Source organism: Gorilla gorilla, chromosome 12, assembly GCF_029281585.2.
Source record: "Gorilla gorilla gorilla isolate KB3781 chromosome 12, NHGRI_mGorGor1-v2.1_pri, whole genome shotgun sequence".
Taxonomy (NCBI): domain Eukaryota; kingdom Metazoa; phylum Chordata; class Mammalia; order Primates; family Hominidae; genus Gorilla; species Gorilla gorilla.
The window spans coordinates 106,951,519-106,963,832 of NC_073236.2; the positions used below are offsets into that span (position 1 = coordinate 106,951,519).

General features: G+C 46.1%; 1 protein-coding gene across 11 annotated transcripts in view; it reads right to left on the bottom strand.

Annotated features, from left to right (window-relative positions):
• Positions 1 to 12,054, bottom strand: part of LTBP1 (latent transforming growth factor beta binding protein 1) — a 452,790-nt gene extending 440,736 nt beyond the window's left edge. For 6 of the 11 annotated variants that reach the window (XM_055377710.2, XM_055377708.2, XM_063695965.1 and 3 more), the window contains exons 1-2: positions 11,310 to 11,895; positions 10,187 to 10,257 (exon numbers count right to left, since the gene is read on the bottom strand). In XM_055377710.2, the coding sequence (XP_055233685.2) occupies positions 10,187 to 10,257; positions 11,310 to 11,797 (559 nt within the window). In that variant the 5' untranslated portion in view covers positions 11,798 to 11,895. Of the gene's footprint in view, positions 1 to 10,186; positions 10,258 to 11,309 lie in introns of all 11 variants that reach the window. The other 5 variants (XM_004029082.4, XM_004029083.5, XM_063695966.1 and 2 more) reach the window with 3 other exon arrangements.
• Between the last annotated feature and the right edge of the window lie 260 nt (positions 12,055 to 12,314).

Below are 12,314 nucleotides of genomic sequence, written 5' to 3' on the forward strand. Positions count from 1 at the left end.
TACAAAACACAACATTTTCAAACTGTTTACTTATGTCCATGCCAACAATATTACTCAAATGTGGTGGAGTAAAAAAGCCACAGGGAATAGTGTAGTTGGCCAAGAGCAGCATTTGGGGATCTAAAATTACAGGGAAAATCATACAACATTCATTTTACTTAGTCCCAAATCTCTATCAGATGATGATGTTGAACAGAAAGATTCTAAAATTGGCAAGGAGAAAGGAAAAGTCATCTCAAAGTTTGGGCCATGCCAGAGCAGCCTTACAGAGCAAAGGCAGGAGGAAACAGAGTAACGTGCTGTGCCCTTGAAAAAGCTGTCATAATCAGCAGTGTCTGCTGGGCAAGGAAAAGTACAGAGAGAAAATGCAGGAAAGAAAAACAAGTGGAAATTATTGCCAAAAGGTGAGAGTAAACGAAGAAAAGAAAAAGAATTCTTTCTATAGTATTTAGAGGACAGCATTAGCAACATCGCAAAATCAGAAATGCTAGTGCGACTCAACTCTATTCTACTCCTAGGTAGCATTTGTACTGTGGCACTTGTACTGTGGCAAAGCAAGGGACCTGCTTCCCAGGAGCTCAACACTGAAGGGACAGATGCCTCTTCTACCTGGCTCAGCCATACCCAGAGCCAACTAAGAGTGAAATCAGAGTGCTTAGGGAGCATCAAATAGAATCTGCTTAGGGAGCACCAAACAGGATCAGCCCCCAAGGATCTTAGAAGAGGGGCATGGAAGAAGCAGTGGTGCCCAGGAGGAAGTGGTCCTGAGCAGACAAATGAAAGGTGCTGAGAGCTCATTTTTGTCAACTACTGTGCAGGGGCCCTGCTCTCTATGCGCTTTTAATGTATTACCTAATGCAGCCCCGTAGCAAGCCCCTGGATGATGACAGAGACCATTATTATTCCTATTTTGTGAATGGAGTTAACTTAGCTCTGCTTCAGGTCTCAAGCTTGACTGTCCGAGATTACACAGTGAGAAAGTATTAAGGTCAATTAGGAGCTCCGTATTCTAATTCCAAAGACTGAACTTCCAACCACTGAGCCATACTGCCTGTCATTCAGGACAAACCAAACTGAGACCAAGTAAGGGGAGGAAGAGGAGAAAGGCAACAAAAGCAGGTAAGATAGAAGGGAGAGGAAAGGAGTAAGCAGTGGCACTTCCTTCTTATAACCACACAGTCTTGGGTCTCAATGGCAATGTATGCACAGAATTGCAGTATCCAATGGACTGTGTCTACATGACGTGCTCAATCCATAACAGGCAGGAAAAATTAACAGACACACATCAGTATATACATATATAGGCAGACCTCATTTTATTTTGCTTCACTTTACTGCACTTCGCAAACACTGTGTTTCTTACAAATGGAAGGTTTGTAACAACCTTGCATGCAACAAGTCTACTGGCAATATTTTCCCAACAGCAAGTGCTCACTTTCTGTCTCTGTATCACATTCTGGAAATTCTCATAATATTTCACACTTTTTCATTTTTAACGTATCTGTTACAGTGATATGTGATCGGTGATCTTTCATGTTACCATTGTAATTGTTTTGGGGCACCACAAATTGTACCCAATATGAGACAGAAAACTTAACTGAGAAATGTTGTGTGTGTTCTGACTGCTCCACCGACCAGCCGTTCCCTCATCTCTCTCCCTTTCCCTGGGCTTCCCTATTCCCTGAGACACAACAATATTGAAATCAGGCTAATTAATAACCCTACAATGGCCTCTAAGAGCTCAAGTGAAAGGAAGACTCACAGATCTCTCACTTTAAATAAAAAGCTAAGTGAGGAAGGCATGTAGAAAGCCAAGATAGGCCAAGAGCTAGACCTCTTACACCAGCTAGCCAAGTTGTGAATGCAAAGAAAAAGTTCTTGAAGAAAACTGAGGAGAAGTCAATTCCTGGCCTCAATGTTTCAAAGGATGGGCTGACTCTCCTTTTAGGGGCTAACACAGCTGGTGACTTTAAGTTGAAGCCAAAGCTAATTTACCATTCTAAAAATCTCAGGGCCTTAAGAATTATGCTAAATCTGCTTTGCCTGTGCTCTGTAAATGGAACAACAAAGACTGGATGACAGTCTGTGTGTTTACAGCATGGTTAACTGAATGTTTTAACCCCACTGTTGAGACCTATTGCTCAGAAAGGTTCTTTTCAAAATATTACTCCTCACTGACTATGCACCTGGTCACCTATAAGCTGTGATGGAGATGTACATGGAGATTAACGTCATTTTCATGCCTGCTAAAACATCATCCATTCTGTAGTCCATGGGTCAAAGAGTAATTTCAACTTTCAAGTCTTCTTATTTGAGAAACACATTTCATAAGGCTATAGCTGTCATAGATAGTGATTCCTCTGATGGATTTGGGCAAAGTAAATCGAAAACCTTCTGGAAAGGATTCACCGTTCTAGATGCCATTAAGAACATTCATGATTTACAGGAGGAGATTAAAGTATCCACATTAACAGGAGTTTGGAAGAAGCTGATTCCAGCCCTCATGGATGACTTGGAGGAGTTCAAGACTTCAGTGGAGGAAGTCACTGCAGAGGTAGTGGAAATAGCAAGAGAATTAAAAGTGGAGCCTGAAGATGGGACTGAATTGCTGCAATCTCATGTTCGAACTTGAACAGATGAGGAGCTGCTTCTTATGAATGAGCAAAGAAGGTGGTTTCTTGAGATGGAATCTACTCCTGGCGAAGATGCTGTGAGCATTGTTGAAATGACAACAAAGAATTTATAATTTTATATAAACATAGATGATAAGGCAGCAGTAGGGTTTGAGAAGACCGACTCCAATTTTGAAAGAAGCTATACAGTAGGTCAAATGCTATCAAATAGCACTGTATGCTACAGAAAGCGTTCATGAAAGGAAGAGTCAATTAGTGCAGCAAACTTCATCATTTTCTTATTTTAAAGAAAGTGTCACAGCCACCCCAACTTTCAGCAACCATCCATATCAAGGCAAGACCTTCCACTAGCAAAAAGACAATGACTCACTCAAGGCTCACTTGATCATTCCATTTTTTAGTAACAAAATATTTTTAATTAAGGTATACACTTGCCTTTTTAGACATAATGCTATTATTGTACACTTAATAGTCTACAATATAGTATAAACATGACTTTTACATGTACTGGGAAACCAAAAAATTTGTGACTCACTTTATTGAGATATTTGCTGGAACTGAACCCTCCATATCTGAGGTATGCTTGGAAATACAGCCCTGATGTATTTTTCCATAAGTACGAAAACAACCAATTTGTGTCACACCAACAAATTACGTAATATTTTCTCTCCACTAAGAAAGCAGGAAACCATTAGTAAAACATGCATTTAGAGAAAGATAAGACCATAGTTTCTCCTTTATGTATAAATCATTGTACTTAACTACCACATCAGGGAGCTTTTAAAAACATGACCCTGATGGGCAGCTTCTATGTTTGTGTGTACTTTAAAAATTTTGTAATTAAAAAAAAATTTATGGAAAAAAACACCCAAATGTTCCAAAAAATCTTTTTTAAAAGGCACTCTATGTAATCACTGATGCAGCAACAATTTTGCAAATTTCCAGCTCTCGCAAAAATATACATATATATAACTTTAAAAATTTTGTAATTAAAAAAAATTAGTGGAAGAAAACACCCAAGTGTTCCAAAGTGTTTAAATCTTTTTTAAAAGGCACTCTACATAATCACTGATGCAGCAACAATTGTGCAAATTTCCAGCTCTCCCAAAAATACACATACATACTTCAAACATTCAACTAACTAAAGAAAAACTGGATGTAAAAACTGCATGTGCAGCAATCTTTGACTGTATATACATTCTTCAAATCCGAGCTATCCCAGTGTTTAGAGGGTTCCTGCCTTGCTTGAGAGGTTTCTCTAAATTGCTAAGCGTTGAGGTTGGCCTTTAAATTCCCACATAAAGGGTCATAAATATTGCCCAGGACTGAGTTCCTTCCAGATCAGTTTCTCAAACTGTGGGCCACCTCCATCAGCATAATTTGGGATGCTTGTTAAAAACCCCAAAGATTTTGATTCAATTTGTTGAATTTAACAACTTTTAACATTTTAACAAACCCTTCCAGTGGTCCCGCTGGACATTCATGTGTAAGAAACACCAACCTAGAATCTCTTTAAAAGAGCCCCAGTAAAAATGGCCAGAGGCATCACCAAAATTACCTGTGGCCAATTCCTCATCTCTCCTAACACCCCCTGGAGCAGCCAGAGCTGCTGCAGTAGAAAAGTAACCAAATTAGATCCACAGTCACAGATGGTGTCGCAGGGGCCCAGTCAAAGCCCCGCCCACCCATCCTTGGGTCAGCTGCTAGGGTTCCCAAGTGCCCCAGGAATGAGCCAACTCTGAATAGCCCATCTCTCCAACCTATGTGCAAGGCATCCACAGGCTTACATCATGAATTGAATTGTACTCCCCCTACAAAAAAAAAAAAAAAAGTGTTGAAGTCCTAACCCCAAGTACCTCAGAATGTGACCACCGTTGGAGATAGGTTCTTTACAGTGGTAATCAAGTTAAAATGAGATCACTGGTGCACTGGTGGGGGGGGGGGGGGGGGGGGGTGGAGGCGCTAATACAATATGACTGATGTCCTTATAAAAAGGGGAAATTTGGACACAGAGACAGACACACACAGAAGACAATGTATAAAGACACAGGGAAGAGACGGCCATCTACAGGCCAAGGAGAGAGGCCTAGAACTGCCTTCAGAAGGAAGTAACCCTATCAACACCTTGACATTGGACTTCTGGACTGCAGAACTGTGAGACAATACATTTCTATCGTTCTAAGTCACCCAGCTTGTGGAACTTGTTACAGAAGCCCGAGAAAACTCACATAGCTTGGAAAATCATGATGTGAAGTTAGGCAGTGGAAGCCAATCCAGATAACTGAGGACTGTCAGGACAGTTTTCAGACCAAAACCTCAAGAAAGAATGTCACAGCACTGGATGTCCAGGAAGCCCAGGGCAGTAGGAAGAGCCACAAGATCTGCAGTGGCATCTGAGCACTGCCCCACTGTCTGGAATAGGATTAATAAAGCATGCCTGCCTCAATGACACTACAGGGTGTGAAGATCAAGAAAATGCTCTCTGTAAGCTCCACAGCACCGCACAAGTTACCCCCACCCCATCGGCATCTCCTCTCTGCTGGACCTGATTTTGGTCCGTATTAAAAGGGTGGTGACATAGCCCTCACACTCCAAGTCGCCTCTGTTCATTGCTAGGAAGGACTGGGAAGCAAAATCTGCACTTTAGGAAAATTTAATTTGAGCTCTCGAACATGTTTGAGTATGTCTGAAATATCCAAGACAACAAATAAGAGGGTCAGAAACAGCAAAACCCTGTGGTTGTCAAAGGTCTTTTCAACAAGTCAGGCTTCCTAAGGGCCCAGGGTTCACTGGGCAGCAAAAACTTCGAATAAGCAGAGCAGGCAGGGGGCGGGCGGCATCCTCAGCAGGCCCATGGGCTGGAGGAGGGCTTCGTCATGAAGGTTTAAGCACTATTACAGTGTTACGGTTCCTAAATGTGGATTTTTAACTAGTCTCGAGAACACATATTTGACCTAGTGTGAACTTGACCTCTGGGTTCCTCTCTCTTCACCGAGGTTGTCTGTGTCACATGACAAGATTCTCCAGCTGACCCTCCCACATGGGGGCCGGGGTGGCCCTCCTAGCAGTTGCCATGGTAAACCTCACTGCAGATCTATTGGCAAAGCAGCTACCAATGGCCATAGCAGGCATACAAAAAAATATACAATCACTCTGGGCTCGACTCCCAAGTTTGGCAAGCACGATGCCAAGCCAAGAGGGATGGGGGACAGCCTGAGGCAGTTCTCTAGGTCACCTGAACTCCAGCCACATCACACCCTCCTGGATGATGCCATCCACCACTGCATCTCTGAGCACCAAGGGTGCATGTGACTCTGTCTCCTTTGCATATAATTTAAGGAAAATGTCTAGAGTTGGGTTTTTTCCCCCAAAGTAGCATGGGCTGAATGCCAATGGAAAAGCAATGGAATATCGATTTTCTGTTTCTTGCTAAGGAGAGAACAAGTCATTTGATGTGCCATGAGTTAAGTGAGTAAAAACAGACCTGCACTCCCTACAGCTGGCTGTGTTTCTCCTCTATTCATAGAACCTGGCACATGGTAAAAGCTAAACAGTAAATGAAAGAACCGTCCATGCGTGTATGGAAGGCCTGCAATGTGCCAGGCACCCGCTTTGGATTCGTATCTGCCATCATCTCTCTTCCCTCTACCCCATAACCCTGCCAGCCCAGCCTCACTCTCCTCTCTTTCATTCTTTTGTATTGCCTATTCCCATGTCCAGTCTTCTCATTAAAGCTGAGCCTACCGGCAATGTCTCTGTCTGTCCTGCACTTACCCTGAGACGGGGGCAAAAAGACTGGAAGAACCAATGCAGGGCATGGCGGGAGGTTCAGTTTGGGCACAGAAAAAAAAACTACAAAAATGATAGGAGGCAAAAATGTTACACATCAGGGGTTTAATGCCCCACTTGGAAGACAAAGTCCCTAACCCACAAAACCTTCCTTTAAATGTTAATTCCTTGGAAAGAGCACAAATGTGGTCCATCTCTCCATCTCTTTTGTCCAAAACAGGTAAGGCTATCAAGAGTCATCCAATATTAACTAAAATGACACATCCCACACGATAATTTCAATTCCTAGGGATCCACATACAAAGGGTGTCTGGAAAAGCAACATTAACACGCAACCAGGCGTCTCTACATAGTGACTGGGCAGCTACAGCCTAGAGGACCACTTTGGTGAGTGCACATATCCATTCTTTGCCCTTGTGTGGGTCTGCCGCTTGCTTGTTCACATCTCTCTGATTTGCAATTTAAGGTTCACTAAATCTTTAGTCTTCAGAAGCATTTGATCATGGTCCATTTAAATTAGGTTTCAATCAACTAAAAACAATCCAGGCTTGCTCAAAGGGATACCTTATTTTCTTCACTGGATTAGGCAAATACTGAACAACATGAACACTTCCAACCGCTTACACAGAAATTTTTTTCGCATCAATTGGACATGACCTATATAAACTCAAATTCTTCATTATCTTCAACATGTAATGACAATTAGAAGACATCCTGGGTTATACATTTAAATGTCTATGAATATTTTATGACGACTATTATAAGGGGGAACTTCATGTGGGCGTATCATTGGCTTTTGTATTCTTATGTGTAATAAACCATACCCAATTGTAATTGTTCAATCTCCGCATAATAAGGAAGTGAGAGGAGGAAACCACAAACAGAAGAAAGCCAAATCATCGATAAAGGAGATAGAATTTACTTGGCTTGATCCAATACTAATCTCTAATATTAATCTTTCTGGTTTCACCAAGGCTTTCATACCCATTTTTTTCATCTTAATACCTGCAACCATCCTATAAAGAAGGCAAGGTTTTAGCACAGTCATTTCTGAGTGGGAAAATACAGGCCAGACAGGTCAAGTGAACTCCCCGAGGCCACACAGCTAGCGAGGGCTGCAGCATTTGAATTTAGGTCTTCTGACCCCAAAGCCGGGGGTCTTTCCTGGTATCACACTACTCAGCCATGGACACAAGGTTTATAGCATCAGCAGGAGCCCCAGTGGTCCCATCTGAAGGCAGAAGGCTCTCTCAGCTCTCTGGATCTCCCAGACACATGCAAAGTAAGTCCCCTATTTTAAATATCCATCTCAGAGATACATTATTTTGGATCGCACGCTGACCTACCCCAGCATGCCTTTTAAAAACACAATTATTTCTGAAGAGAGCTGTGAATTAAGTTTCTAGCATTTGTACCTAAATTCATTTGTTAAACTGGGAAGTACAGGAAGGTTAATCTTCTGAATGCTGAAAACCACAGAAAAGGAAAGTGATGTCACATTGCTTAGATGCTGGTACTGTCCAAGGGCTACCTCCTAGAAGCCAGCAGGAAAACTTAAGCCAAATGCTGGAAGCATTGGTTGTAGGTACCGTAAGATTAAACCAACATAGCAACTTCCTCTAGAGCCCTGTAAGTAACTTCAACACTGATTTTTCTGACCAGCAGTCTTCTGTGATCTCTCTCTGGATTACCAGGGGGCAAACCCAGCTAAACCTAGGCACACACTTCTTTGCCTCTCTTGCCTGCAGAAGCAGGAAGCCATGAAGTGATTCCCCAAGATCTGGAACATCTTGGGATCTTCTAGAACATCTTTGGATCCCCGAATTCCCTAAGCAACCTGAAAATGGGGGCCTATCCTCTTTTCAGAGACAGCACTCAATTGCATCATTTGCCAAGCAAACTTATTAAAGCCTTTGAGCATTCTCTCCAACAGGCATCAAGGAGCTTCTGCCTATCTGTAAAATCCTGCTCTGAATTCTTTTCTTTTCTTGAGATGGAGTCTCTCTGCATCGCCCAGCACAATCTCTGCTCACTGCAATCTCCCCTACCCAGGTACAGGCAATTCTCTTGACTCAGACTCCTGAGTAGCCGGGATTACAATTACAGGCATGCGCCACCATGTCTGGGTAATTTTTTTTTTTTTTTTTTTTTTTTTTGAGACAGAGTCATTGTCACCCAGGCTGGAGTGCAGTGAAGCGATCTCGGCTCACTGCAACCTTCACCTCCCGGGTTCAAGCAATTCTCCTGCCTTAGCCTCCCCAGTAGCTGGGATTACAGGCACACACCACCACACCTGGCTAATTTTTTGTATTTTTAGTAGAGATGGGGTTTTGCCATGCTGCCCAGGCTGGTCTCAAACTCCTGGCCTCAAGTGATCCACCCACCTTGGCCTCCCAAAGTGCCGGGATTACAGGCATGAGTCACCGCACCAGGCCCTATTCCGTATTTTTAACCTTTACTCAGCAATATCCCATTGCAATGGTGCTGTTAACAGATGAGTTATCTCCATGTTACAGGCAAACCATATCACAGCAGGTTTTGGACAGAATGAGTTACTGAGGGGAGAGAGGGCATGTCATTTGGCCTGAGCAATGCTAAATTCTAAACAAATGTTAACACATTTCTGACAAGTATAATTTAAGAAGTTACAAAATGAAAAATTATAACTTAATCTAAAATGCCTAGAACCCTGAGCATTTCTGATCTAGTGGTTTGAGTTCAATAGTCAGAAGGCTGTTCATGTCTGCAATTACTGCTTGATCATAAGACATCATAAAACCTGTGGACATTCCCCTTTTTACAAAAGTAAGGCCATTATGCCAAAGCCCTTCTGTTTCCTTCAGGATTGAAGACATTTTCAACAAACAAGGTCACTAGATTGACTGTATCCGAAATTTTTAAAATTCATCCACCTGTAGTTTAAAATCCAAGCAGCAGAAATTTTGGACAATTCCAATCCACATGGGAATGCCTCAATCTCTATGCAAAGAACAACTAAGAATGCTTCACTTTTTCTGAGGGGGAAGGTAAGACTCCTTTATGTCCAATGAGCACCCGATAGCATCAATTCGTCAAGAAGAGCCTCAAAATACATCTTAACCTGATCTTTAATTTCACAATGCATAGGAGAAAAATTTTCCAGTGTTCTGAAATCTATATGCATCATTAACACATTTTTTAAAAAACACTGCTGGGCATGCATGTGAACTGCAGAAGCACTGCAGAGAACCCCATCCATCAGTTCTGAAGAGCAGCAGAGAAGTGCATTCTAGAAAACCATCAGGCCTCAAGGATGAAGGATTCTGGTTGCTGTTTTCAGGAAGCTATAAAAACTTTGATGTTGTACTCCAGAATAGGGCCCTCTACTCCCCAAGCCCCTCCTGCCATCACCGTAAAGAATGTCTTTCATTTGTTGGTATCATGTTCAAATTAATTACACTGGTTCTGCCATATGGCATATCCTCAAATGGAAATTTTTTTCCTAGCTCCTGATTCACAGATGTGCCAGAATGATGAATATCTCTGTTGAGTTCAGAGAAGTCTTGGATGCACAGCACGGTTCTGTACAATGTATTGCTGCTGGCATTGATACTAACATTACCCTGACCCAGCCCTTCCTAGGTGGTAATGAAGCCTGGGTGGATTGTATTTCAGACTTCAACTTCCCCCGAGCCCTTTCAAGTGGCCCTTGTGAGATGCCCCCATGTGGACACCTCCCCCCACTTTGCCTACTGTGCAGGGCCACTGTGAACATGGCAACTTACGTTTGGTGCACCTCTGGGAGCCAGGGGCCTTACTCCAGCCATGACAGCACCGCCCTCCACAGACATTGACCCTGAAACAAAGCAAGATCGCTGAGTCCAGCAGCAGAAAGACCCCCTTCCCAAGAACCCAAGCTTCCAGCATGTTCCAGAAAGGCCAGCCTCCAGCTTCTGCAACCCTCTGGATGAGAGAGAGTCCTAACAGGTACCCTGGATGCCCAACCCAAAGCTGCCCAAGCAGAGGGGCAAGGCCCATACATGTATCAGGGAATGCTGGGAGAACCAAAAAGCCTGCATAAACCTAGGGCTATACAAGAAGGGAGAACAGGGCCCAACAAATGGTTTTCTTACCCCCAAATTACAGTAGAGCCAAATTTATTTTTTCTATTATCTGGGCCAACATTTTAAATTGGAAATGAGTTTCAGAGAGAACTGTCCAAAAAGGAGTGAGGGCACATGGCCTGGAATCACCCCTGAAAAAAACATGCCAACTAAGCAAAACAAGTTTTCCCCTACACCCCAACCTGAGATGAATTCCCACAAAGGGAAGACACTATGAGCGCCCAATAACAGAAACATTCCAACCAAAACTTTTATCAATACCAAGACACCCCACCCCAGGAAAGCAGACCCCACAGGTGCAGCGAAGTCCAAGCCCATGATTTCTCTGATGCTGCAAAGTTCCAGGCCACAGAACAGGAGCTGGATCTTTATGGCTAGCCCGCCCTCGAAACATTTTTTTCATTAGCTAAACCAAAATTAAAACTCAGTTGCAGAGTTTAATTGATGCTGAGGGATTAAACTGTAGTGACCTCAAGTTTACGCCCATCTTCTAGAAGCAGTTGGGTTTGCGCGCAGAAGGTTACGCCCCAGGCAGAAATGCCTTTTGTGTTTACCCGCAGCTCGGTAACAATGCACTCGGAGTTTCACGTCAGTAAAAGTTCCTGGGTTTCCCCGCACTCCCCTCTTCCCGCGGCGCCCAGCGCAGGCGGAGGCGGGGAGAGAAAGCCGACCCACCGCGCGCGACCGCCCTGGCCACCGCGGGGCTCCGAGTGGCCCTGACCCCGCAGGTCCCTCCGCGGGCGGTGCGCGCGAGGCGGGCGGGCGGAAGGGGGTGTGGGCTTACCCCTGCAGCTGCTGCTTCTGGTGAACCTGCAGCCTAGAGCCTCCGCCGCTCTGGGTCTCCTGCGGCACCTTGGAGCGTACAACTTGCCTGCCTTGTTTGGTGAACGGGGCGGCTGCCGGGTGGCCGCCGGGCTTGGGGTGGAGCTGCCCGCCGGGGGCCGCGGGACGCGCAGGCTCCGGCGGCGGCGGCGGTCTGAGCCCCTGCAGGGCCGCGCCGCCCGGCTTGCTCGTGCGCCGGGTCCTCTCCGAGGGAACCCCGGGGGAGGCACGGCTGGGGGCGCCGGCAGCCGCCGAGCTGCGGCTGTACCTGGCGTTGAGCGCGACGTTGAATGTCCGCGAACGCGGGGGCCCGCTCAGGGGCAAGGCGCCGGCTGCCAGGCCGGGGCCCGGGTGCACCACGTAGGTGATCCTCCGCACCCGGCCGTGCGCCGAGGACGCGAGCAGCCCTGCCCAGAGCAGGAGCCCCCACCTGAGCCAGGCCCCCGCCATCGCGGGCCCCAGCGGGCGCGACCGGCCGCGCGCGGTCCGGCCCCCTCCCCTGGCCGTGCGGCTCGCCTTTCCCCGCGCGTTCAGGCTCCCCCGAGAGCTGCCGAGAGCCCGGGAAAGGCGGGAGGAGACCAAGTCGGTAGCGAGGGAGGAGGCTCTGCGGGCAGCTGAGCGGCCCCAGACCCCGGCCGATTGTGGCTGGGAGCAGGAGGAGGGCGTGGGGGTGGGGAGCGCGGAGCCCGGGGAGCGGGGAGGGGCGAGGGGAGCGGGCCGCGCAAGGTGAGGGTCCGCGCGCCCGGCCGGGGGGTGCAGCGCGCGCCGCAGCGGGGCCCGGCAAGGGTGGCCGAGAGCGAGCGAGAGCGAGCGGGACACTCCGAGGCAGCCCCGGCGGCGAAGTCTTTTAAAAGTTTCTCTCCCGTGGCCCCGAGTGTCAGACCTGAGCAGCCAATCTCCGGCAGACGTGACGTCAGGCGGCAGATCCTAATTGGGGAAGGCGTGCAAGGAGCCCGAAGGCGCGCCG